The following is a 23,518-nucleotide window of genomic DNA, read 5'->3' as shown; positions in this document are numbered from 1 at the left end:
AAGAAGACGCGCACATGAGGAACAGACACAGCAAGTGCAAAACAATGAGGGGGTGGGGAGAAATAAAATGAAATCTTAAAAAAAAAAAAAAAGAAATAGATGGAAGCTCATTCCCTCCTCCCCAGGCCTGCTTGCCTCTTGTGACCCAGGCACCTCCCAGCATCTCCCAGAGCTGGGCGGCTCCTCTCCAATGGGCAGGAGAGGAGAAGGGTGAGGAGATCCCTCCTCTCAGAGAAGCCATGAAGCTTCTGGGTCTAGCAGCTGGGACACCCTGTCTCCTATTCTTTGTTCTCATCTTGCTCATGCTGAGTTTCCACTGGACGATGGTGTGGGCGCGAGCCTGGGCCGGCTGCTCTGTCTGCCCTCTGATCCTGGGTCATTGCGTCTGTCTGTGGCGCAGATCAGCTTGTGGCTTGAGTCAGCCTGTCTGTCCATCAGGCCTGTCCCTTGAATGCCTGGCCAGCCCATTTCTCCATTCCTCAGTTACTGTGCCAGCTGATCAATCTATTTGTCTGTCAGTCAGTCTCACTTTGGGATCCTGGGCCAGTTCATCTTGGACTGTGGGTCAAATTGTTTGTCCCCCAGGAGCTAAAGCCATTTGTTGTTGCAATAATCTAACCCCAGGATCCTGGTTAGCCTGTCTGTCTGCCCCTAGAGGCTGGGAACATCAATCTGTCTGTCCTTTGGAGGCCCAGAGAGTGTATCTGTGTCCTGGGATTTTGGATCTCCTTTTCTGACCGTCTGTCTGTCTTGGATCCTGGGTCTGCCGTGGGTCTGTGTCTGTCTGTCTTTCAGAGTCTTGGCTGCTTGGTCCATCTGCTGGTCTGTTGCTCAGCTCGTGGCTCAGCGTGACTGCCAGTTTCCCGGCCGTCCTCCCCTGCCTGCTCCTCCTCCCCCTGACTCCGGGTCTCTCTGTCTGTCTGCGTCTCTCACATCCTCAGCTACTCCATCTGTCGGTCTTGGCATTTCCGTGTGTGTGTTCTCGCCCCTCCCCACACCCCCTCACAACTCCGGGCCAAAAACACAGCAGCTTCCAGCGGCTCCCCCGCTCCCTCTCCATCCAGGAACCACCCCCTCCCGACTAGCTCTCTGGCCCCCAGTATGGGCCAGGCTCTGTGGGGACCTCGGGAGGGAGGACAGAGTGGGACTGGGGAGGCAGGCAATGCAAGGCTGACAGAAGGGGCAGGACACCACACGCCAGCTGGGCCCCTGCTCCTGAGGTCTGCTGGGGGTGGCATGCAGTGGTTAATGACGATGGTAAGAACTCATGTTTGTGGCATGCCCACTGTATGCCAGGCTCTACTAAGCCTTTGTATACATATCAGCTCGTCTATTCCTTATAACAAGTCTTTGAGATGGGTACTGTTTTTATTCCCATTTTACAGATGGGGAAACTGAGGCCCAGACAGGGACTGCGACTTGTCTAGAGTCACACAGCAAGTTAGTGCTAGGCCTTGGACTCAGACCTGGCTCTCCATGGCCCCCTGCACCAGAGAAAGGACAGGGGTCAACAAATCTCATCTCTGCTGCCTCTTCCGGTCACCCCAGCTGCCTACCTTGGCAGTTTCAAGCATCAGCAACATAGAGAATGTGCAGATGGCTGCCTGGGAGGAACCGTGGTGGACATGGATGGATCAAAAGCTTCGCCTGGGATCATGTGGGCTTAGAGAAAACTGGGAGAGGGGTGAGAGTGGCCGATGGAGTCAGGACACCCAGGTTTGAGTCCTTCACTGAGTGACTGGGAATGTCCTACCACTGTGGATCTCAGTCCTCCTCCCCCAAACGAGCCTAAGTAACTGCCTCTTGCCTGCCCCAGGGAGTTTTCATCATGCCTCCCTCCCCCGCCCATGTTAACAGCAGGTCCCAAGGGCTGTATCCTCAGTCCAAGGATTCCTCTCCATCACAGTGTCACCATTCTGGTCCAAGCTACCCCCAAGCAACTGCAGCAGCCCCTACCTGTCTCCTTGCTTCTGGGCTTGCCCTGTCCGAGTTTTCTCTTCGCGCAGCAGCCTGAGAGATCTTGTAAAATCCTGGATCAGGTCACGCCATTCCCACTCCTCACCGTGACCTTTGAGGCCCAGCCAGCCTTGCCCACCTCGGGGACCTCATCTCCCGCGTGCACACCCTCCAGCTACACCAGTCCTGCTGATGCCTGAACACACCAAGCTCATGCCAGCCTCAGGGTCTCTTCCTGGAAAGGCCTCCCCATCTATGGCTGACAAAACTCACCTTCCCATCTCAGCTCAGCGTCACCTCCTCAGAGAGGCCTTCCCAGATCACCCCCTCCCAAAGCACCTTCTACCCACCCCTCTGGGCCACTTTCTGTCATTTCACCATTTTCTTTTTGTAATAACACTTCTCACAGCCTTACATAGTCACTGTCTGTCTTCCCCACGAGCCCGTAAGCTCTGTGAGTACGCCGTATACCTGGTGCTTGGCACAATGCCTGGGCATAGGTGATGCTCAATACACATTTATGTCTTAAGTGAAGGAATGAATGAACAAATGGATGAAGAGTATCGGTATGCTTTATCAGCTCCCTAAGCGAAGGTGGCCAGGTACAGAGGGAGAGAACCCAACCTTGGGAGGTAGGGAGCCCTGGGTTCAGATCCTGGCATATGGCTATATAGCCTTGGGCAAGTTGCTTCCCCCCTCTGAACTTCGTTAGCTCAATGCCCATCTCTGAGTAGTCTGAAATCAGAAGGTGGTACTGTGTATAACATGCCCAGTCCAGGGCTGGGGGCTTGATCAATGGGAAGCCTTAAGGAGTTGTCTGAATCAGAGGCCTCAGCAGGAAGAAGGAGCATTTCTGTAGAGTTTCTTGCTTTGTTTCTGGTAGAGCCAATACCCACTCCTAGACTGGCTCTCTCCTGCTGCTCATTCAATCTATCCCTGGGAGACAGAGTCAGAGAAGCCCCTGCGGGATGAGTTCATGGGCAGGGCTTTCTTTGGGGTCTTTCTATTAATCAACTATATTCTGTATGTACTTTGCTAAAACCCTCACTGCAGCCCTATGACATTCCTCGGTATGACCCCCATTTTATGGATGAGGAAACTGAGTCTCAGGAAAGGAAAGTTCATTTGTCATTTATTCTACACACACTTTTGAGTACCTGCCAAGAACTGTGCTAAAATGCTGGAGGATACAGTGGCCAGCAAGACAGGTCCAGCCTATCTGGAACTCAGTCTAGTGGGGTACCTGAGCATTTATTAAATAATCATGTTCCATGGTTTCTAAACATGTTCCAAACAGGGTTCCATGCTCCAGGCCTGGAAAAGGGCCTGGCTTCACCTGGGAAGAGTGTGGCAGTCAGGGAAGGCTTTCAGGAGGAGGGGACAACTGAGTCATGCTCTGAAGGAGGCACAGGAGTTAATCAAGGGAAGGAGGGAGAGAAAGGAGTTTCTGGCAGAGGAAACAGCATGGGCCTCCGTCCTGAGGTGGAGGAAGCAGAGCATTTTCAAGCAACAGCAAAGAGTCAGAATGGCTGTTGCTCAGAGAAAGAGGCGGAGAAAATGAGAAATGAGGTGGGCCTGGTGAAGGCTTTGGTCTTTACCAAGAGTGATGAGCGCCACAGGAGAGTTCTAAACGGGGGAGTGATCAGGTCAGACATTTGGGAGGGACTAGTCTGGCTTTGGAGAACAAACCGGAGGGGGCCAGGGTAGAGCCTGGGACACCAGTTGCCAGGAAAGAGCAATGCCTGGATAGAAGGGAATAGATTCTGGAAACATTTAGGAGGTATTCGGAGAAGTGTCTTGCCCAAGGTCAAGCAGCTAGAAATCAGAGTTGCGTCTCAAACCAGAGCCGGCCAGCTCCCCCATTTCACCAGAGGGCAGGGGTCAAGTTGAGTGCAGGCCTCAGGGACCCGGCCTCAGGAGCGGTCTGCAGGAGGGTCTCCTGGAAACCTTGGACCCCCTGCTATACAACCACCTCCTCTGCGGTGGGGGCCAGGAAATCCTTGGGGGTGCATGGCCCTGAGGACCCTTCCCACCTGCCCACCCCTAGATGCTGAAAGAGGCAAGAATGCAAAATAGGCCCTCCTGGGGTTGGCAGTCAAATGAGTCATAAATGTCAGTAAAGAATGTGATTTTACACGTTCGGTTCCCATTTCATGTGGGGCTGGGGAGCTGGGCCATCTCCCTCCTCCTTAGCAGCCCCCTTACAGATCATGGCATGTCTTTTTGCTGGGTGAGGCCAAACATTTCCAGCCACTAATTTTAGGCTCCGTCTGAGGCTGAGACCCTCCCCCATCCCACCCATCCTCACAAGTTCCCAACCAAGTGCCCCTCTTCGCCCCCAGCAGAGAAGCAGGCAGCTCCTTTCTAGCCAAGAATTCGGGACCCGTTCCTCGTTTCTCCTGTCTCTCACTGTAAGAGTGCAGACCGCTCTCCTCCCCTCTCTGGGCCTCAGTCTCCCCATCTGTGAAATGGGGTGGTGGCAGATCAGAGACTAAGACCCACGGTACCATACTCTAGCCCAAGGCTCTTTCTCCTCCTGGTATCCCATTGCGGAGTTGGGGTGGCACGAGCCAGTGCAGGGGTCAGGGGATAGATTATAATCTCCTAATGGCATCTGAAGTACCTGGAGGTCGAGGCAGGGAGAAAGCATCACTTCTGACTGTGCCTGATCTGAGTGTGAGATACTAAATGGTAGAGTCAGGGTCTCAAACTGCAGTGCTCAGAGGGGCTGGGCTGATGCCACTATGAGGAAAGTGGGCCGAGCGGGGACTTTGGGGAACTGTAGACAGGTGTCTTTTCTGAAAGGGTGGCTGCCCCACATCTCCAGCTGATTGCTGCACTGGGGGACATGAGCCCCATGTGGCTGGAGTTTCCAATTTTCCAAGAATAGCTGGAAATTAGGTTATTTATGAAAAAAAAAACAACCCCACAATTTGGAAATGTTGGCAACTAATTAAAATATGCCATATGAATTTTTAAGAAATTATTATTTCTTTTTTTAGGTGTGATAACAGCATTATATATTTTAGTTGTTTTTAAAAAGTCTGTATTTAGAGATGTACTGATTTATTTATGGAAGCAATGATATGATGTCTGGGATTTGCTTCAAAATAGTATGGAAGGAAAGAAAATGGTGTGGGGTCTAGACCTGTGCTGGCCAAACTGGTAGTCACGAGCCACATGTGGCTATTTAAATTGAACTTAATTAAAATTAAACAAAATTTGAAATTCAGTTGCTCAGTCATGTTAGCTGTATTTCGAGCGCTCAGTAGCCACGTGTGGCTAGGGCTGCAGTATTGGACAGTGCAGATATCGAACATTTCCATCACTGCAGAAAGTTCTATTGGGTACTGCTGGCCTAGATAAAACAAGGTTGCCCCAGAGTTAATTATTGAAGCTGAGTGATGGTGCGTGGGGGATCGTTACCCTATTCTCTCTACTCTTAGGTATTTAGTTTGTTCATAAAAGAGGTTCATTAAAAAGTAGTGAAAGACACTGTGAGAGCTAAACACACACACATCCCCAGGCTGGATCCATCCCGTGGCCACCAGTTTACCACCTGTGATGTGGCAGTTAAGCATCATGGAATTGAGCACTAAGAGACCTCAAAGTTAGAGCTGCAGGCTCTCAAAACTGTACGGGGTTTAGAGATCATCTAGTTTATTCTCCAAACCAAAGCAGATGTCCCTGCTGCAGCATCTCTGCCAAAGTCTGCAGGCTTCTCGCAATGGGTAGCCCATGCCCTCGGGGACAGCCGCTCTGCTTCTGGGTGGCTTTGGCTGTCAGGATGTTCTTGTGTCTGTTCAAACAGGCTCTGCCTCCCTTTAACCTTGGCTCGTCATTTGTCCTCACACTATCTCTGGAGCCAGAGCCCAAGTCTCTTTCCTCGGTAGGGGGTCAGTGGGTGAGAGCTAGTGAGCATTAGGACCCCTGATGCCCTTTTCCCATGCTATACCTAAGCAAGTAAGATGGCCAAAAATAATAGTGATAGTATACCATCTGGCAAGCTCCATGCATTTATATCTATCTCAAGACACTGTCACAACACCCTTAATAGGGGGACACTATCATTATCCCCATTTCACGGAGGAGACTGGAGTCTGGCAAGTGAAGCAACTTGTCACACAGCTGGGAAATACGGAGCCATGGTCTGCACCAAGCTCTCAGCTGCTCTGCTCTCTTATCCAAGTCATAGAATTTTCAAGCCTCCAGCTAGACTTTAAAGATGGTGTAAATGAACCCCAGGCAGTGAAATGACTTGCCCAAGATCTGATTATGAAGATTCTACTCAGTTCACATCAGCATTTATTGAGTACCTACTGCATACAAGGACACAAGGAATTCTACTTCCTTCATCTCATAAGTCATGCTCCTGAGAACCCAGCCCCAGGGTTCCTCTTGCTACATCTCCTGCATCACCCTGAGCAGGCATTTTGTCCATCAACAGTTTGGAAGGCAAAGGATGTAGGCCTAGCAGGCCTCATTGCTATGTCTACAACTGCAAAGGTCTCCCACACTGCTTTAGTGCCTGCCATATCAGCCATGGACCCAAAGCCTGCTTCAACAAACTTCATGTTCCATGGATCTGCTAAGGGCCTCTGGTTGGGTACAGGACCACCTATAGCAACAGAGGGTCTGCTCTGGGCCACTCACCATGGGGGACAGGGAGAAGGGACTTGAGATCTGGTGGGGAAGCCACCCAGGTGGGCAGCTGATCCCAACAGAATGTGATCAGGGCTGTGGAGGATGAGGAGGGATGAGTAATTCTGCCTGGGCGGGGAGTCTGAGAGGAAGAGCCCAAAATGTTAACAGTGGGTACTTGATATTAAAATAAAAATTTAAAAATATTTTAACATTTTTTCTGCTTCCCAAAGCAATACATAATTGATTGTTTTTGTTTGTTTGTTTGTTTTAGGTACCGGGGCCGGGGATTGAACCCTGGACCTCATACATGGGAAGCTAGCGCTTAACCACTGAGCCACATCAGCCCCCCTAAGTTGGTTTATTATTTGTTTGCTTGTTGTTTGTTTTTTTGTTGTTGTTGTCTTTTGGGAGGCATAGGGGACCGGACCTGGGACCTCCCATACGGGAAGCAGGCACTCAGTCGCTTGAGCCACATCCACTCCCCTGATTGCTTTTTAAGACAGACATGATGATTCTTAACCAGCAAAAGGCACTGTGGTGGTTACATGTGCCGACCTCATATAGCTTCGAACTCTAGCTCAGCTACTTACCAACTGGGAGGTCTTTACCTCCCTGTGCCTCAATTTCCACATCTATAAAATGAAGTGATAATGCTAGCAAACACTAATTGAGAACTTTCTATGTGCTGAATACTGTGCAAAGCGTGTTTCACATGTTGATTTAATAAACCTTCACAACAGCCATTCGCATAGGGACTATTATCCCCATTTAGTAGATAAGGAAACTGAGGCCCAGAGAGGTCACACAGCTCCCAAGTGGCAGAGTTATGGTTTTGACCCAGGTCATCTGGCCCCACAGTCTCATTCTTCACACTCGCTACCTGGCAGGATTGTCATGAAGATGAATGACTTCATCTAAACCACAATAAATGTAACTCCAATTTTCAGTACTATCTGATTTTTTTAAAAAATGGGTAATGCATGAATGTATTTCTTGATTAAAAACCAGAGATACACATGCAAAAGAATGAATGTGGGGAAGCAGATTTGGCTCAATTGATAGAGCGTCTGCCTACCATATGGGAGGTCCAGGGTTCAAACCCAGGGCCTCCTGACCCGTGTGGTGAGCTGGCCCATGTGCAGTGCTGCTGTGCGCAAGGAGTGCCATGCCTCGAAGGGTTGTCACCATGTAGCGGAGCCCCACGCACAAGGAGTGCGCCCCATAAGGAGAGCCACACGTGCAATAAAAGTGCAGACGGCCCAGGAGTGGCACCGTACACACGGAGAGCTGATGCAGCAAGATGATGCAACAAAAAGAGACACGGATTCCCGGTGCTGCTAACAAGAATGCAAGCAGATACAGAAGAACACATAGCGAATGGACACAGACAATGGGGGGTGGGGGGAGGGATAGGAAGGGGAGAGAAAAAAAAAAAGAATGAATGTGGAACCCTATCGCTTACCATATACAAAAATTAATTCAAAATGGATCATATAAGAGCTAACACTATAAAACTCTTACAAGAAAACATAGGGAAACATCTTCAGGACCTTGTAGTAGGCAATGGATTTTTAAATTTTACACCAAAAGCATGAGAAACAAAAGAAAAAAAGAGATAAAATGGACTTCATCAAAATTAAAAACTTTTGTGCACCAAAGGACATTATCAAGGAAGTGAAAAGACAATCTACAGAATGGGAGAAAGTATTTGGAAACCATATTTCTGATAAGGGCTTACCATCCAGAATATATAAAGAACTTCTACAATTCAACAATGAAAAACAAACAGTCCAATTAAAAAGTGGATGAAGGATTTGAAAAGACATTTCTTCAAAGGAGATATTCAAATGGCCAATGAGTATATGGAGAAATGCTCAACATCATTAGTCATTAGAGAAATGCAAGTCAAAACTACAATGATACCACTTCATATCCATTCGGATGGCTATTATTTTTTAAAAAACTGAAAATCACAAGTGTCGTTGAGGATGTAGAGAAATAGGAGCCCTTGCACATGGTTGGTGGGAATGCAAAATGGGGCAGCCACTGTGGAAAAGTTTGACAGTTCCTGCTGAAAGTTAAGTATAGAATTACCATATGACATGGCAACTCTACTCCTAGGTATATACTCAAAAGAACTGAGAACAGGGACTCAGGCAGATTTTGTACACCAATGTTCATTGAAGTGTTATTTGCATTAGTTAAAAGTGGAAGCAAAGGAAATGTCCATCAACAGTTGAATGGATAAACAAAATGTGCAACAGCCAAACAATGGAAAGAAGTCACGTGCTGGTGCATGCTACCACATGGATGGACCTTGAAGACAACATGTTGAGTGAAATAAGCCAGACACAAAAAGACAAATATTGTGTGATTTCTCTTATATGAAATATTTAGAATAAGCAAATTCACGGAGACAGCAGAAATAATGGAGAAAGCAGGATAGTGGTTATCAGGGTGGTAAGAGGGGGCAATGGACGGTTATTGGTAAATGAGTGTGAATTTTGGTTTGGGATGAAAACAATCTAGAAATAGATACTGGTGAAAGTTAGTATTGTCAATGTATTTAATATCCAAGAATTGTCCTCTTAAAATGCTTTAGATGATATTTATGTTATGTATATTTACAACTGAAAATAAATTTATTTTAAAAACCAGAGGCCCAACTTTCCAGCAATACAAGAAATAGCTAATTACTAAGCGGAAATCTCCCTTAACCCCACCCCTCTGCCCCCAGAAATAATGAGCAGAGGAGAATCTTTCTTCTTTATGTCTTTTCTGTACTGCCTGAGGTTTCAGCAATGCGACTACAGCTCTTTTATAAAGAGACCAAACAACCAAGCAATTTCTATTTTAGATTTAAAAATGACTTTTGCCTGATTTAGGGAGTGGGAGTAAAGTCCGAGAGGGAGTGATGTGGGCAGCAGGTGACATGTGTTGGGTTTGTTCAGGGAAAGCTTTCAGAAGAGGTGGCATTTTGCCTTGAAGGACATGCCAGAGGAGGGGCCGCAGGCAGTTGCTAAGTGTGTGGCTTATTTTGGGGGGAGAGGCAGCCAGTCAACCCTGGGACTAGAGGTAGAAGCAAGGGCAGGGGACAGAGGACTTACTACCAGGCTAAAGCATGTGGACTTGCTCTAAGGGGCAGAGGGTCATCAGGGCCAACCCCCTGGCTCCGGAGGCCCGGGGTCTGATCTGAGCTTTAGCACCATCCTTCTGGCCGCAGGTGGAGGTGGGGTGGGGTGGGGGAGGATACCAGAGGCTGACAGGCTGTCCCCCGGGGAGGAATATTCGGAGGCCATAAAAAAGGCAGGGTGGTGGTGGGGAATGGAAAGGTCAGCATAGATCCCAGCCCATCCTCCCTCTTCTCCCCAGGGACCCTCGCCCCAGCTGCCTGAGTTCAAAACCATTCCCTAGCAGCCCTCCCCCAGCCCATGGCTTCTCCTGTGTTCCTGTGTGGTCTTCGTAGATCAAACGGGAGGCTGGGCCCAGCGCCGCGGTGTCTGTTAGGAGCAGAGTAATGGCCTGTTGCTGCCCATAGGTTTGGGGGGTGGCGTGTGTGTGGGGAGAGCATCCTGGAGAGGGGTCTCCCAGGAAGTGGGTGGTCAGGCCGGGACTGGAACAATCCTGTGAAGTTAAAGCAGGGAGGAAGCTTGTGGACAGTCACCGAGTTCAGGGGGTTGCTGTAGCTGTGGGACTGATTATTCAAAACAAATCTTAGACACGGAACCAACATGTCAAAAAGAGAAACTCAGAGATACTCAGGTTGGAATGATGGTGAGAGGGTCAAAAAACAGTTTAAAAACCACTTATGGGGGGAAGCGGATTTAGCTCAATGGACAGAGCGTCTGCCTATCACATGGGAGGTCCAGGGTTCAAACCCAGGGCCTCCTGACCCATGTGGTGAGCTGGCCCACATGCAGTGCTGATATGCACAAGGAGTGTCATGCCACGCAGGGGTGTCCCCCACGTAGGGGAGCCCCATTCTCAAGAAGTGCGCCCCGTTAAGAGGAGCCGCCCCATGTAAAAAAAGTGCAGCCTGCCCAGGAGTGGCACCACACACACGGAGAGGTGACGCAGCAAGATGACACAACAAAAAGAGACACAGACTCCTGGTGCCACTGACAAGAATACAAGCGGACACAGAAGAACACACAGCAAATGGACACAGAGAGCAGACAATGCGAGGGAGGGGGAAGGGAAGGGGAGAGAAATAAATAAAAAATAAAATAAAATCTAAAAAAAAAACCAAAAAACCCCGCTTATACAGAAGCAGATGGAGCTCAAGCAATTGGGCTCCCATCTACCATATAGGAGGCCAGGGTTCGATGCCCAGGGCCTCTTGGTGAAAGCAAGCTGGCCCATGTGGCAAGCTGGACCACAAAGAGTGCTGGCCCATGCGGAGAGCTGATGCAGCAAGATGACACAACAAAAAGAGACACAGAGTAGAGACAATAAGAGATGCAGTAGACCAGGGAGCTGAGGTACTGCAAGAGAATGAGCACCTCTCTCCCACTCCGGAAGGTCCCAGGATCAGTCCCTAGAGCCGCCTAATGAGAATACAAGCAGACACAGAAGAACACACAGTGAATGGACACACAAAGAACACACAGTGGGGGAGGGGGAAAATAAATAAATAACCAAATCTTTAAAATAAAACAAAAACTGCTTATGGAATCTAAGCCCTGACCATTTAATAATTATAATGCAAGTGCCAATGGCTAATGATAATTGTTGAGCACTTCTGTATTCCAGGCACTATCCTTATGTTATTTAATTTGTGAGACCCCCCAGGCCACATGAAATAGGTACTACTAATAGTATGTCCATTTTGCAGACAAGAAAAATCCAAGCACAGACTAGTTACGCCATTTGCCTAAAATTATAGAAAGTGGCAGACACAGGATATGGCTGATCCCAGAGAGTGGGTTCTTAGCCATTAACTAACTCATCCAGATGGGGAAATTGAGAACTAGAGAAGGAAAGCTATCCTGTTAGTTCTGCCTGAAACAAACCACCCTTCCCCCAATTGCTGCTCCTTGGGGCCAGCTCCCGCCATCTCTCCCCTGATTCATCATAGCAGCCTCCTGGTGGGTCACGGCTTACCCTGGCCTCCTTCCAGGCTATTCACAATCCAGCAGCCAGAGCAGACGTCATAAAACAGAAGTAAGACCCTATCCCTCTGCTCACCTCCCAGGTTTCCTATTCCACGCAGAGTAAAAGCTCAAGCCCTTGCCTTGGCCTATAAGGCCCTCAATGATCAGGCTCATGCCCACCTGTCCACCCTCTTCTCCTACCCTCTCCCCCTCATTCTCTGCTGCTGCCACACCAGCCTTCTCCTTGCAATCCTCTCCTTTTGCCTGGAACACTCTTCCTTCCCCAGACCTCCACACAGCTCGCCCTCACCTCATGCAGCCTCCAGCCCACCTGCCACTTCAAGAGGCCTGCTTGACCACGTTATCTCAGCGCTACACCCACCTCCCTGGCACTCGTAGCCCCTTTCTCTGTTTCATCTTTTTCCATAGCACATACCACTATCTGACCCACTATATATTGTATTTTTTTATTTGTTTTTTGGTCTCCCACATTAGGCTATTGAGCTACATGAGGGCGGGAGATTTGTCTGTCTTGTTCACCACTCTGTTCCTGGCACTTAGAACAGTAAACTGGTATACAGCAGGTGCTCCATAAATATCTACTGAATGAATGAGTACAGATTAAATAAATGACTGCCATGTCCCTATGACTTCAGGGGCCTGCAAGACCTCCTTGCCCAATGAGCAAACCTTCTTCCACACTTCCACAGGGAACTATGCATTGCCAGCAGTGTAGAATGCTTAACGTTGAGACAGCCCTTTGCTAAACCCTTGGTGTACATTATCTCATTAAACCTTGAAACAATCTAAGAGGTGGGTACCATTATGATCCCTAGTTTACAAGAGAGGAAACAAGGCACAGAGAGGCTATGTGGTTTGTCAAAGTCACATAGAGAAAGTGCTAGGGTCAGGATTTGAACTGAGGACATTTGAATCCAGAGTCCATGCTCTTAACCATTTTGCTTAGAATCCACCTTCTCAGAGAGGAGACCCTGAGTCTGACTTTCATACCAAGTGGATCATTTCAGAACCTCTCTCAAGTGCAGGAATTGTTGGGAGGTAGAGAGAGCAATGCTGAGGGCTTGGACATTGACAGGGTGTTAGGGGGAAGCCAGATTTTCCTCTTTCCCCATTTAGGGGTCCCCAGGTCCTGACAGCTATGAGGAGTCCCATGCCAGGTCCTTTCCCACTAATTGGCTTAACAAATCATGCTTATCCAGGCAAAGCTGGCGCCCAGTGGAGTTTAAGATTAGGGAAAGCAGGATTCTCAGGTTACTGCTCTGCTGCCCACGGGGTTAGAGGCGGCAGGGTTAGGGCTTTAATTGGTTTATCAGCCCTCAATGGCTTAACTGCTCAGCCTTGAATGGCAACTGCTCAGAGAGCTAGAGGTGGGGTGAAGACATGGGTGGGTGCTGAGCCCCCAGCCAGCTTCCTGTTCGACCAAAGGATCTGTTTGCTCTTATCCCAGGTTTTCAGTCTCCTCATGGGGACTCTGGGATTCCCCAGCGCAGTCAGCAGGTGGCGCCAGGGACAAAGCTTGGGCTTGGCAGTTGGGTAAAGCAGGGGTGGCACCCCATCTCTCCCCCAATTCCTCAGTGGGTGACCTTGGACAAGTTACTTGACTTCCCTGAACTTCATTTTCCTTATCTGATAAATGTGTATATCAATATCACCACAGGGAAGGTTTCAGGGTAAAACAATTATACACCTAGACCACCTTGCAGGGAGCCTGTGGGGACAATGGTGGGTGTGAGTGTCTGAGAATTCCTACCCTACCTTCCCCTCCTCAGAGCCTCATTTTATGTTTTAAATCATAACAACAACACCAAACTCACAAAGTCATTTAGGAATAGAATAAGATTCTGAGTGTGAAAGGGCCATTGTGAAGAGTTGGACCAGCGATTGCAAAGAGGACAGGTCCACAGATATATTCCATTTGGTACAGAGCATTAGATGAAAATTGGGAGGGTTCACACAAAAACCTCAATTTCTCATTTCTCTTAAGAAACAAGATCTGACAACACCAGACCCAGGACTTCTCATGGCACCCTCGGCTGGAGCTGGGTAGTAGCTGCCCCTTCTCCAAGATGCTACTTTCCCCATAATGGCATTTTACCTGATATCCCATGTATTTTACGGTTTGTGTTACTTGCCTGGCTCCTCAAAGCATGTGAGCTTTTAACTCTACACTGTGCAAGCATGAGGAGCTGTGAGATACCTTTATTATTCAAATGATTACTCCAAAACTGGGGGGCATGAGATCAGGAGGTGAGCAAACTGGCCAGTCTTCTAGTTTTGACCCTGGAGGGCTCAATCACACATCTTCTTCCTCAGCACCCCAGGCCCACAGCCAGAACATTTGCATACTAATCCTGCTGTACGGTGAACCTGTTCATTGTGGGAACATTTCATGTGGTAAGCAAACATGTTGTGCCAACATTTCTTGATTTCTAGGAATGCCAGCCCCAGCGGCTTCTCTATAGCTTCTCTGGATTTTACCCCCATTTAGCCAGACCCTCAGGCATTTTAGAATCCAAAGTCAAGCAGCTTTGGGGACCAGGTCCAGATGGAGTCGGGGAGACTTTAGCTCTGGTAACTAGACCCAGAATCAGAATTCCAGAAAAGGGAGGGCTTTTAAGGTCATCAAATCTAATATTCTCTTTTCACACACAGGGAAACAGGGTCCCAGTGAAGGGAAGAGCTTGCCCAAGATCACTTAGCAAGTTAGTTTCAAACTAGGATGAAGATGTAGGTCTTCTGACCCTACCCTATGTACCCCCAATCCAGCTTTTTCCCCACAGTACACACTATCTCCCCATCCTTACCCAGGAGTGTGGTTCAACTCTCTCCTCTTTTCACATTCTTATCTCAGGGCAGCAGATGCCCTGACTTTGAATTACCCTGGAATCTTGGGATCTCAGGCTCATAATTCTTTGAGCTTAGGGTACACTTCAGTGGCAGAATTGCAGATGGATGAATTGAACTCAAGCTTTGTAGGCAGAGAGTCTTGAGTCCCAGCTCTGCTACTTCCTGACTGGGTGACCTTGGGCAAGGATGCTCCCTCTCCAAGCTTCCATTCCCTCATCTGTAAAGTAGGAATTATAATACCAACCACATCACAGGGTTATTAGGAGGGATACAGGAGATAAAGCAGGTAAAAAGGCAACCATTAGTCTTGGCACAAAGTGAGTGCTTAACAGAATAGAATAATGGTTATAGAACTGTAAATTAGAGTCTTAAACTCAAATGCTTAAGTGAAATGGGCCAGGTGGAATCAAAAGGAAGCACGGAAACCAGACAAAATGCAGCATATATATCTGTCTAAATTGTTATAGGTCTGATACTGCTAGCTTCAGTTTTTCGTTTTTGTTTTTTTTTCTTTCAAAAGAAACTAGAGCTCTGGGTTTTTAAAAACTATGCAAGCCAAACAAAATATTTCTGCAAATTAGATTCAACCCAACGGCCATTCGTTTGTTATCTCTGCAACATCATCTCATCCCAACTCCCTCATTTTACAAGTAGGGGAAAGTAGAAATAGCTAGAGCTTCTAAATAAGAAATGGTGAGCTCAGTGGACCCTCAGCCATCTGGGGCACTTCCTTCCCTCCGTGGTCACTTTTTGCTTTATTTGAGGGAACACTCAGTTTAAATTCAAGAAAAGAGAGAAGTAGTAGTTCCTCCTGAGTGGATTCTGACAAGGAGAGGGGGTGGAGCTTGAGATAGCCACTGAGTTGAGGGGCAGCGGGTCCACTTTAGGTTGAAGGGAAAGGGGGGGTGGGGATGAAGCTTTGGCTACAAGAATAGGAAGTTACCATTTCAGAATCTAAAAATATCTTTCACCATCTGCTCACTTGGGCACAGAATGACAAATGCAGATTAGTTCCTGGATGTAGACATGGATATTTTATGTGTCAAGCTAATAATACCACCACCTTGTGTGAATGGAGCTCTATCCCCTTTATCCATCCAGGGCAAGATAAGTGGAATATACACATCATCTTGGCAAACATAGAAGGGGAAACCAAGGCAGAGAGAGACTCAGCAACACAACAAGGGTGACACAGCAAGTGAGCAGCTGGGACAAACCCTGGGAGTCCTGTTTCTATTCCTCAGCTCAGAACTGAATCTTCTGAGGTAGGCAGAATGCATTACCCAGGAGCAGAATAAAAATAACAACAATCACCCTTTATATCTCCAGTGACTTTTTCCATGCTTTCCCCACATCTGTCATAACTGTGAAAATCCATTACAAACCTACAATATGTTACAGTCTACAGGGTCCTCACACAGAACTTCTCTCACCTGACCATCCCAACAGGTAAGAAAAATCAATGAGATGAGAAAAGTAGGGAATTCTTCTCCTCCATTTCACAGATGAGGGAACAAAGGTCCAGAGGGATGAATGGGGTTTGCCCAAGATCACATAGCTAGAAAGTCCATCCTGTCATGAGATTCCCTGGCAATGGACAATAGAATCTAAGCTACTGGAGTAGTTCTGATTCAAAGGGAGCCCTGGGCCTAGAGGTTCACCTCTCTCCAGAGTTAATTCAATACAGCAGGTGCCCTCAGTCCTGGCAAGGAAGAAACCTGGAAGTGGCCAGCTTGAACAAAGACTTTGTTTTAATCTTCTGGGATTAAAGGGCAGCTAGTGGTCATCTAACCTCGGTCTCAAGATCCCAGATCCCCTTGGCCCTGTTGGGGGGAGGGCATTGGGGGAGACCTAGGAAGCCAAAGAAGTTGGGGAGCTCTCCTGCTGGTCCAGCAAACATTTCCCAAAAAGTCTGAAAAGTTTGTGTGGGATATTCATTTAGCCTCCTCAAATTCTTTCTCTAGAACGAGTTTGGGAATGGACTACAACTACTCAGTGGTCAGGCAGAGTAGTGTGGGTCAGGGCTGGAGGAAGCCCTGTGGCCCTGTTTCAAGCCTTACACTCACCTCCATCAACTCTGGCCTCACTCACCTTCCCCCCCCTCCCCCAAGGATCTCTTCCTTTTCCATCTTGTTCCCATCCCCTCCCCACTCAATAGTCGGATCAGAGAGGATGGCAATGGCATTGGTCAGGGTTTGAGGGCAGAGGTCAGGGAGGAGCTGGCAGAGAAGAAATCAGAGCTGCAGCAGGGTGGGGCGGGGCAGAGGTCAGAACAGGAGGGGGCCAGGAGAGGTCCGAGTAAGACTGAGGCATCAGGCAGCCCCTGGGGACCCACTCCTTAGACTCTGCTCCCTCCTCTTGCGCCTCTCCTACCTCCAGACCTGGCCGAGCTGCAGGAGGTGGACGAAGGTCTGCAGCAGCCAGACGCAGAGGCGGCAGCAGCGGCGGCGGTAGGCGCTGGCCGAGGAGGGCGCGGGCCGGGGGCCCAGCTCGGGGCTGCCCTCTTTGGTCCTGAAGGAGGCGGCGCTGTCCTTGGTACTGATGGCGGACCCGCCGATGCTACTGTCCTTGGTGCTGACGGCGGGTCCCGGGGACCCTGCGGTCTCCGTGTAGTCGTAGACGAACCAGCGGAAGCTGAGCAGCTGCACGACCAGCGAGGGCAGGAGCACGAACAGCAACGTGAGGCCGAAGTAGGTGCGCTGGCCCTGCAGGTAGTAGGAGGCCGCCAGCCACAGGTCTGTGGCGCCGTCGGAGAAGAACACAAGCAGCGCGCACAGCACCCAGCAGCAGTCCCGCAGCTCGTAGCGCGGCCCCGGGCCTCCAGCCCCGGCCGCTACGGCGCCTCCGGCTACCGCCGCCGCCTCCCCGCGCCCGCCCGCACCGCCCCGGGCTTCTCCTGCCGCCCCCTCCGGCCCCTGGCCGGCCGCGGCCGCCACTCCATCCGACTTCGCGGCCATGTTGGCGGAGCAGGAGGCGGGGAGCGACTTCCGGGCGGCAAAGGGTTGGGGTGGGGAGGGGGGGGAGGCCCCTGTGCAGGCGTCTCCCGCCGCCTCCACGTCTTCCTTCTCCTCCTCTTCCTCCTCCCCTCTACTTCAATTATTCATTCCCCGCGGCGCCGCCCCGCCCTTCCCCCACCCCGCCTGGGCCGCGGCCTGATGGGGGCAGACCCCTTGGGAAGGGAGAAGGGGAAGGGGAGGGGAGAGCACCCCAGGTCACTCTCTCTCTCTCCTTCCTCAGAGGCGTGAGGCCCCAACCACGGGCTCTTTGCCTTTTGCCCCCCTCTATTCCACTTCCTTCTTTCCTCTTTTCTTCACTGCCCCCTTCCCCATTTTCTTCTCTTCCATTTATTTCCAGTTTACCTCCCGGGGTCTGGGTCTGAAGGTATGGGAGACCAGAGACTTGGAAGTAAGGAGGGGGAACCATCTACTTGGGCGGGACCCCAATAACCCTGTAGCAGTCACTCCAGGCTAACACACCTCTTCCCAGTTTCCCAAAGGCTGGCACGATATCCCGTTCCCTCCTTTGATTTTGAGAGGTGCCTTTTTTATTGGCTTCATTTTGAAGCTGAGAAAACTGCAGCTCTGAGTTGCAGTCTCTACTCCACACTCCCATTTCCCTCCCTTAGGGACTGCCTACTGCCTGCGGGGTCACAGCCGCGGTGGAATGGAGGGAGGGAAGGGGGGTACACTGAGAGGGAAAGGAGTGCAAGAAAAGAGCAGGTCGAGAAAATCGGAAATGCTAAGGCCTGGAGGCCTGAGACTGAAGAGCCTGTTTTCCAGGAAGCCTGGCTCACTGAGATCCCAGAGGTGGGAAGGGGAGAAAGATGGGGGCTGGGGAGATCCTAAAGGGCCAGAATGAGGGAGGGGGGGAGCCACCCCAGAGTTTCGGGAGGGGAATGATGTGGTCAGGTCAGGACTTGGAAAGAAGACCCTGCATCCAGAGTAGAGAAGTGATCACAGGGAGGCAGTCTAGGGGTGGAGAGATCAGAGGGAGATTAAAATAGTGATTCAGAAGAGGAGGTGGGGTCCTCACACATCCTGGATACACCCAGCTCATTCTTTGAGGAGCCCTTTGCTCAGATTGGACATACTAGCCAGCCTCGGCGGGCAGAAATTTTTATTTTATTGTCGTTTATTTTACAAACACTCTTAGAGAGCAGCTTCTCTGTTCCACACTGTTCTTGGCACTTTACAATTTTTCTTCATTTGTCCTCACAACAGTTTGAGAGGTAGTTGGCATTTTTTCTCCCATTTTGCAGATGAGGAACAGTCACAGGGAAGTTAATTTAATTGTTCAGAATTGCACAGTTAGGAAGCGCTAGAGTTAAATTCAAGTCCATCATCTGGCTCCAGAATAAGCTTTGCTACTTCCCAAAGAGAAGACGGGATGAAGGCAGGAAGGGAGGAGAGAGGGGATGAGGAGGGTGGGTGGGGGGACAATCCTGCCTCAGAATGTCACAGAAGGGGAGATGAAAGGAAGTATCTGCCCTGGGTCAGGAAGGAGCAGCCAGCTGCAGCCCTGCAGGTGGTATCCTGTTCCGGCTTCCTGTTCATGTCCAGGCACTATTTTGGCCCCAGTCATGCTCAGGAGGTTGGGGTGCCAACTGTTATTCCAGACTGAAAAAAGACAGAAAGCCTTAGGGCTTTTATTGGGCTCCCAGGCTGGATTCACCAGCAAGTGGAGGCTAGTGTGAATTCTAGTGGGTTGGGCTGACAGGGGTTTTGGAGCCCAAAGTGATTTAGGAAGGAGCAGCACCTCTGCCTTTTCTTTCTCTCCTATAACCCTAAGCAAGGAGACCCTGGAGTGCAAAGAGTCTTGGGCCAGGGGGACACTCTGGCCCCAATATTCCCTATGGCTCTGGGCCAATTCCTGCTTGCATCTGGACCTCAGCTTTCTCACAGGTGTCTGGGTGGGGCCTCACAAAGTTAGGCCCCACCCTCCTTGAGGCAACTTTTCTACCTCCCATACCGCTCCACACCTGAGGAACAGCCTATTCAAACAGGCGTAAGGAGACAGTTTTTAGGTCGTCTCCTTTCTGGCTGCATGGCCTTGGGCAAGTCACTCAATTTCTCCTAGTTTCAGAGAAAAGTAAAGTGAGGAATACTTCTGTGATGCCACCCAGAAGAAGCCCTCCTGGATCTCCCACTCAGACCTGCCTTGCTCCCGATTCCCCAGAGAGGTCTCTCTGATGCTCCCCTGTTCTGAGTGTCATAACAGCTATTTTCCTCCTTAACTTCCACACAAGGGTAATTGGTTTTTTTTGTTTGTTTGTTTGCTTGCTTGTCTGGAATAGCCTCAGAGCTCCAGGAGAGTCTGGACAATTCATCTGTTTTCATCAGTTCCAAATCCCCAGTGCCCAGCACAGTGCCTGGTATTTCCAACAGGTGTTTTATAGAAATCATTGAATAAATGATCAATTTTATGAAATTGGTTCCATTTTTCTTCCCATTTTACAAACAAGGTAACTGATTCAGACAGGGTCATTCACTTATTGAATTATCAAGCCCTGTCATGTGCCAAAAACTGTGCTAAGCACTTTACCAATATTACCACTTTACCAATATTACCACTCAAACAAGCTGTTTTCAGATGAAATAACCGAGACTCAGGGAAGTGCTGTCACTTGCCCAAGGCCATTAGGAAATAGCAGTGTTGGCATTCAACCCAGCCCTCTATGCTAGGATTCAGGCAACTGGAGGAGGTGATGAGAGGAAGGATTTAAGGGAAGTCTGAAGTGCAGGTCAGGTTTGGGGGTATCAGTGGCGTTTTTGAGAAGACTCTGCCCCAAGGGAGTTTGGACTGGTGGAGCGTAAGTGCCCTGCAAGTTCAGAGATTTAGGCTAGAACCAGTGAAGGAGTACAGGGCTGATGTTCCAGGGTGGCAGGGGAGGGGTGGGCTTGAGTCAGGCACATTCAAGGGCTAAGAAGATGCTGAGTCTGGCCGGTGTAGAGGGAGAAAGGACTAGACAGGTCCTTGAGATCTCATCCAGTTCCCTGAGCCCCTCTCCCATTTTATGGAAGGGACCACTGAGGACCAGAGAGAAGTCCCATAGCTAGCGAATGGGAGAAGAAACTCTGGGAGGTGGCCCTTGCCCTAGTCCTTGAGGGCTTGGTGTCCGGGCTTTGCTGGGAGTCACCCTTAGGAACAGCCCTCACCAAATTTCCTCACTTGCCTTCACCCAGGGTTGCTGCTGAGGACCCAGGCTGTGCCTACTCTACCCTCTCCTTGGACCAGTTTCTAATAATATTCCTTTAGTTCCTATTGAAATATTTGCACCTGTGTGAACTATGCACAAGATAATTGATACAACAACGTTGTTTATAACCACAAAATATTGGGAATGATCCAAATGTCAAATAAACATTTGGCTAAATAAACGCTGCCCTTCCTGAAAATGGAATAGCAATGTAGTAGGAAAAGAGGGGATGAATTTCTTCACGTTCTAATACAGAAAGGCCTCCATAAGAAGCAAGGGGCAGAGCGGGGGTGCAGCTGGGTGAAAAAGGGGAATCGTAATCTATATTTTCATTTGTATATGTACAAAGAAACTTTGGAAGTTTACATAAGAAGAGACTGCTGAAGAGGGAACTGGACAAAAGGGGGAGATGGCTCATGGCTGCAATGCAGACTTCATTATTTACTTACTTATAATGTTTTTTGGAATAGTGTGAATGTATTCACCTATTAATAAAATAAAATAAGATAATTTATTTACATAAGATAAGCTGAATGTTGTCATGTGGGCATGGGAGATCAGTATGGTTAGATTTTCTAATTACTGAGAAGTCAGGAGTCTGAATTTTAAGGTAAACTATCTTGATTTTTAAACATTGGCTCCAATTTTTTCTCAAACACTTTTCAGGCCAAGTAAATAGGACAGTGGGTCAGACACGGCCTGAGGGCCACCAGTTTTCAGCCTGAGCCCTGGTGGCTTCCTCCTCCCAGGTCTCCATTTTTCAGCCCCCAGCTAGGCAGCTGTGGGGACAGAAGAGTGACTTGCTCTGCCTCTCTCCGGGTACCCCCCGGCCCCTGCTCTTTGTGGCCACGGCATTTGGGGCTTTTAACTCAAGATCTGGAAAGCAGACAGGGGTTATGAACTCTCCCCTAATTCCCTCCTGGGAGCCCTGCAGGCAGCCAGGCTGTGCTGCCTCCTGCTGCCCACCCATCTGTCCCTGGGAGGTGGGGACAGGAGCGGGGTTGGCGGTGATGGGGGTGGGCAGGAGTCCCTGCTCTTTTCAGATCCAGAATCCAAGACGAGAAACCTGGAGACTGTGAGAAAAGGAAAACGGGGTTGGTTGAACCTTGCTGCTGTGTGCTGAGGGAATTCACTCAATTATCAAATGCCAGAGCCATCTTGTCCAACCCCCTATCTGCACAGCTAGGAAGACCAGACCCTATCCCGGCCACTGTCCCAGGCCAAGGCCCTGTCACCCCGACTTGGACAACTGCACCAGCCTCCTCTTGGGCTCCCTGCAGTGTCTCTTTTCCCCCCTGAAGTTCAATCTCCACACTCAGCCAGAGGAGTTTTTTAAAGGGGAAGTCTGATCAGGTCCCTGCTCAGGATCTTCTGACGAGTTCCTAACTCACTTGGAGCAAAGTTCCCAGCCCTGCCCACAGTCTCGCTCCTGCCCCCCCTCCCCCATCTCCTACATCTTTCTCTCCCTTGTTCTGTTCCACTGTTCCAAAAGACACTCAACTTCTCCCCTCTCAGGCTTTTGTTCTGCTCTTCCCCCAGGTAATCACAGGGCTCCCTATTTCTCTTCTCTAAAATGTTGCTTCCTCAGGGTTTTTTTTTCTGATCATTTCCCCCTGACGTGATTTCCTCACCTTTTTGTTTTTCATTTCATAACATTTATCACTACCTTATAATTATACATACATAACATACATTATACATTATAATTCATGATTATTTGTTATTGTCTAGAAGGTAAGGCCTGTGCATGCCTGTATTGTTCCCCACTGTAGCCTCAGCACCTAGCAAGCCTGGCCCAGAGCAGGTGGCCAGTGACCGTGAGCCAGCTGTGGCATGAAGGGGCACAGGTCTACCATCCATGGCCATTCACCTCTCTAGGGCTCAGTTTCCTCATTTGTAACACATGGAAGTCACTAAGACATCTTCCAAGTCAACCATCCTGGGATATCTTCTCTGTTTTGATGTCTCTTCTCTAGAGAATCTGAAAGTCCTTAAAACAAACATAATTGTGGTATTTATTTATTGAAGAGCAATGCATTCACATGGTTCAACATTCGAAGATACAAGGGGACACATTGAAAGATATCTATTCTACTCCATTCTCCAGCCTCCCAGTTCTCCTTCCCAGAGGCAACCATTAGTACCAGTTTCTTGTGTATCTGTCTATCTATCAATATCTATAATCATCATCCACCTACCTATATCTTTCTTGATCCCAAAACACCACTTTTAAACCAACAACTGCTTCATTATACATAATCTCGTACCTTGCTTTTTTCCACACAACATTTTTGGAAATTGCTCTGTATCAGTGCATAGAGCATGGCCTCATTCTTTGTCAACATGTCATAGCATTCCATTGCATGGATGAACTACAATACACTTCACTACTCCCCTAACTGCTGGGAAATTAGGTGGCTGTTATAACAACGCCTCAGTGAAGAACTTTGTGGACACACCATTTTGGATATCTAAAATGAATTCCCAGCAACGGACTTGCTGATTGAGCAGTAAATATGTTTACAATTTTGAGAAATGCCCTCCATGGAGACTGTACCAATTTACCCCCACATGCCAGCATTGAGTGAAAGTGCTTGTAAGAGGCCTTTTAAAATGGACTTCACAACGGAAGAAAGTGTATCATTGATGTGGAGACAGTAGCCACAGGAGTTGCTGAGAGCAGGGAGAGGGAGGTAGAGGTGTGATGTGGGGCATTTTCGGGACTTGGAGTTATCCTGAGTGATATTGCAGGGACAGGTGC

The 23,518-nt window shown here is 49.0% G+C and overlaps 1 protein-coding gene across 1 annotated transcript in view; it reads right to left on the bottom strand.

Annotated features, from left to right (window-relative positions):
• The window catches only part of XKR7 (XK related 7), a 32,075-nt gene extending 14,557 nt beyond the window's left edge, over window positions 1-17,518 (bottom strand). The window contains exon 1 of the mRNA XM_004464037.3: window positions 16,935-17,518. Within this exon, the coding sequence (XP_004464094.2) occupies window positions 16,935-17,518 (584 nt within the window). The remainder of the gene's footprint in view (window positions 1-16,934) is intronic.
• Window positions 17,519-23,518: the final 6,000 nt, after the last annotated feature.

Source organism: Dasypus novemcinctus, chromosome 24, assembly GCF_030445035.2.
Source record: "Dasypus novemcinctus isolate mDasNov1 chromosome 24, mDasNov1.1.hap2, whole genome shotgun sequence".
In the NCBI taxonomy this organism is placed as follows: Eukaryota; Metazoa; Chordata; class Mammalia; order Cingulata; family Dasypodidae; genus Dasypus; species Dasypus novemcinctus.
The sequence above is the reverse complement of the archived record's forward strand: the minus strand, read 5'-3'. Positions and strand labels throughout refer to the sequence as shown.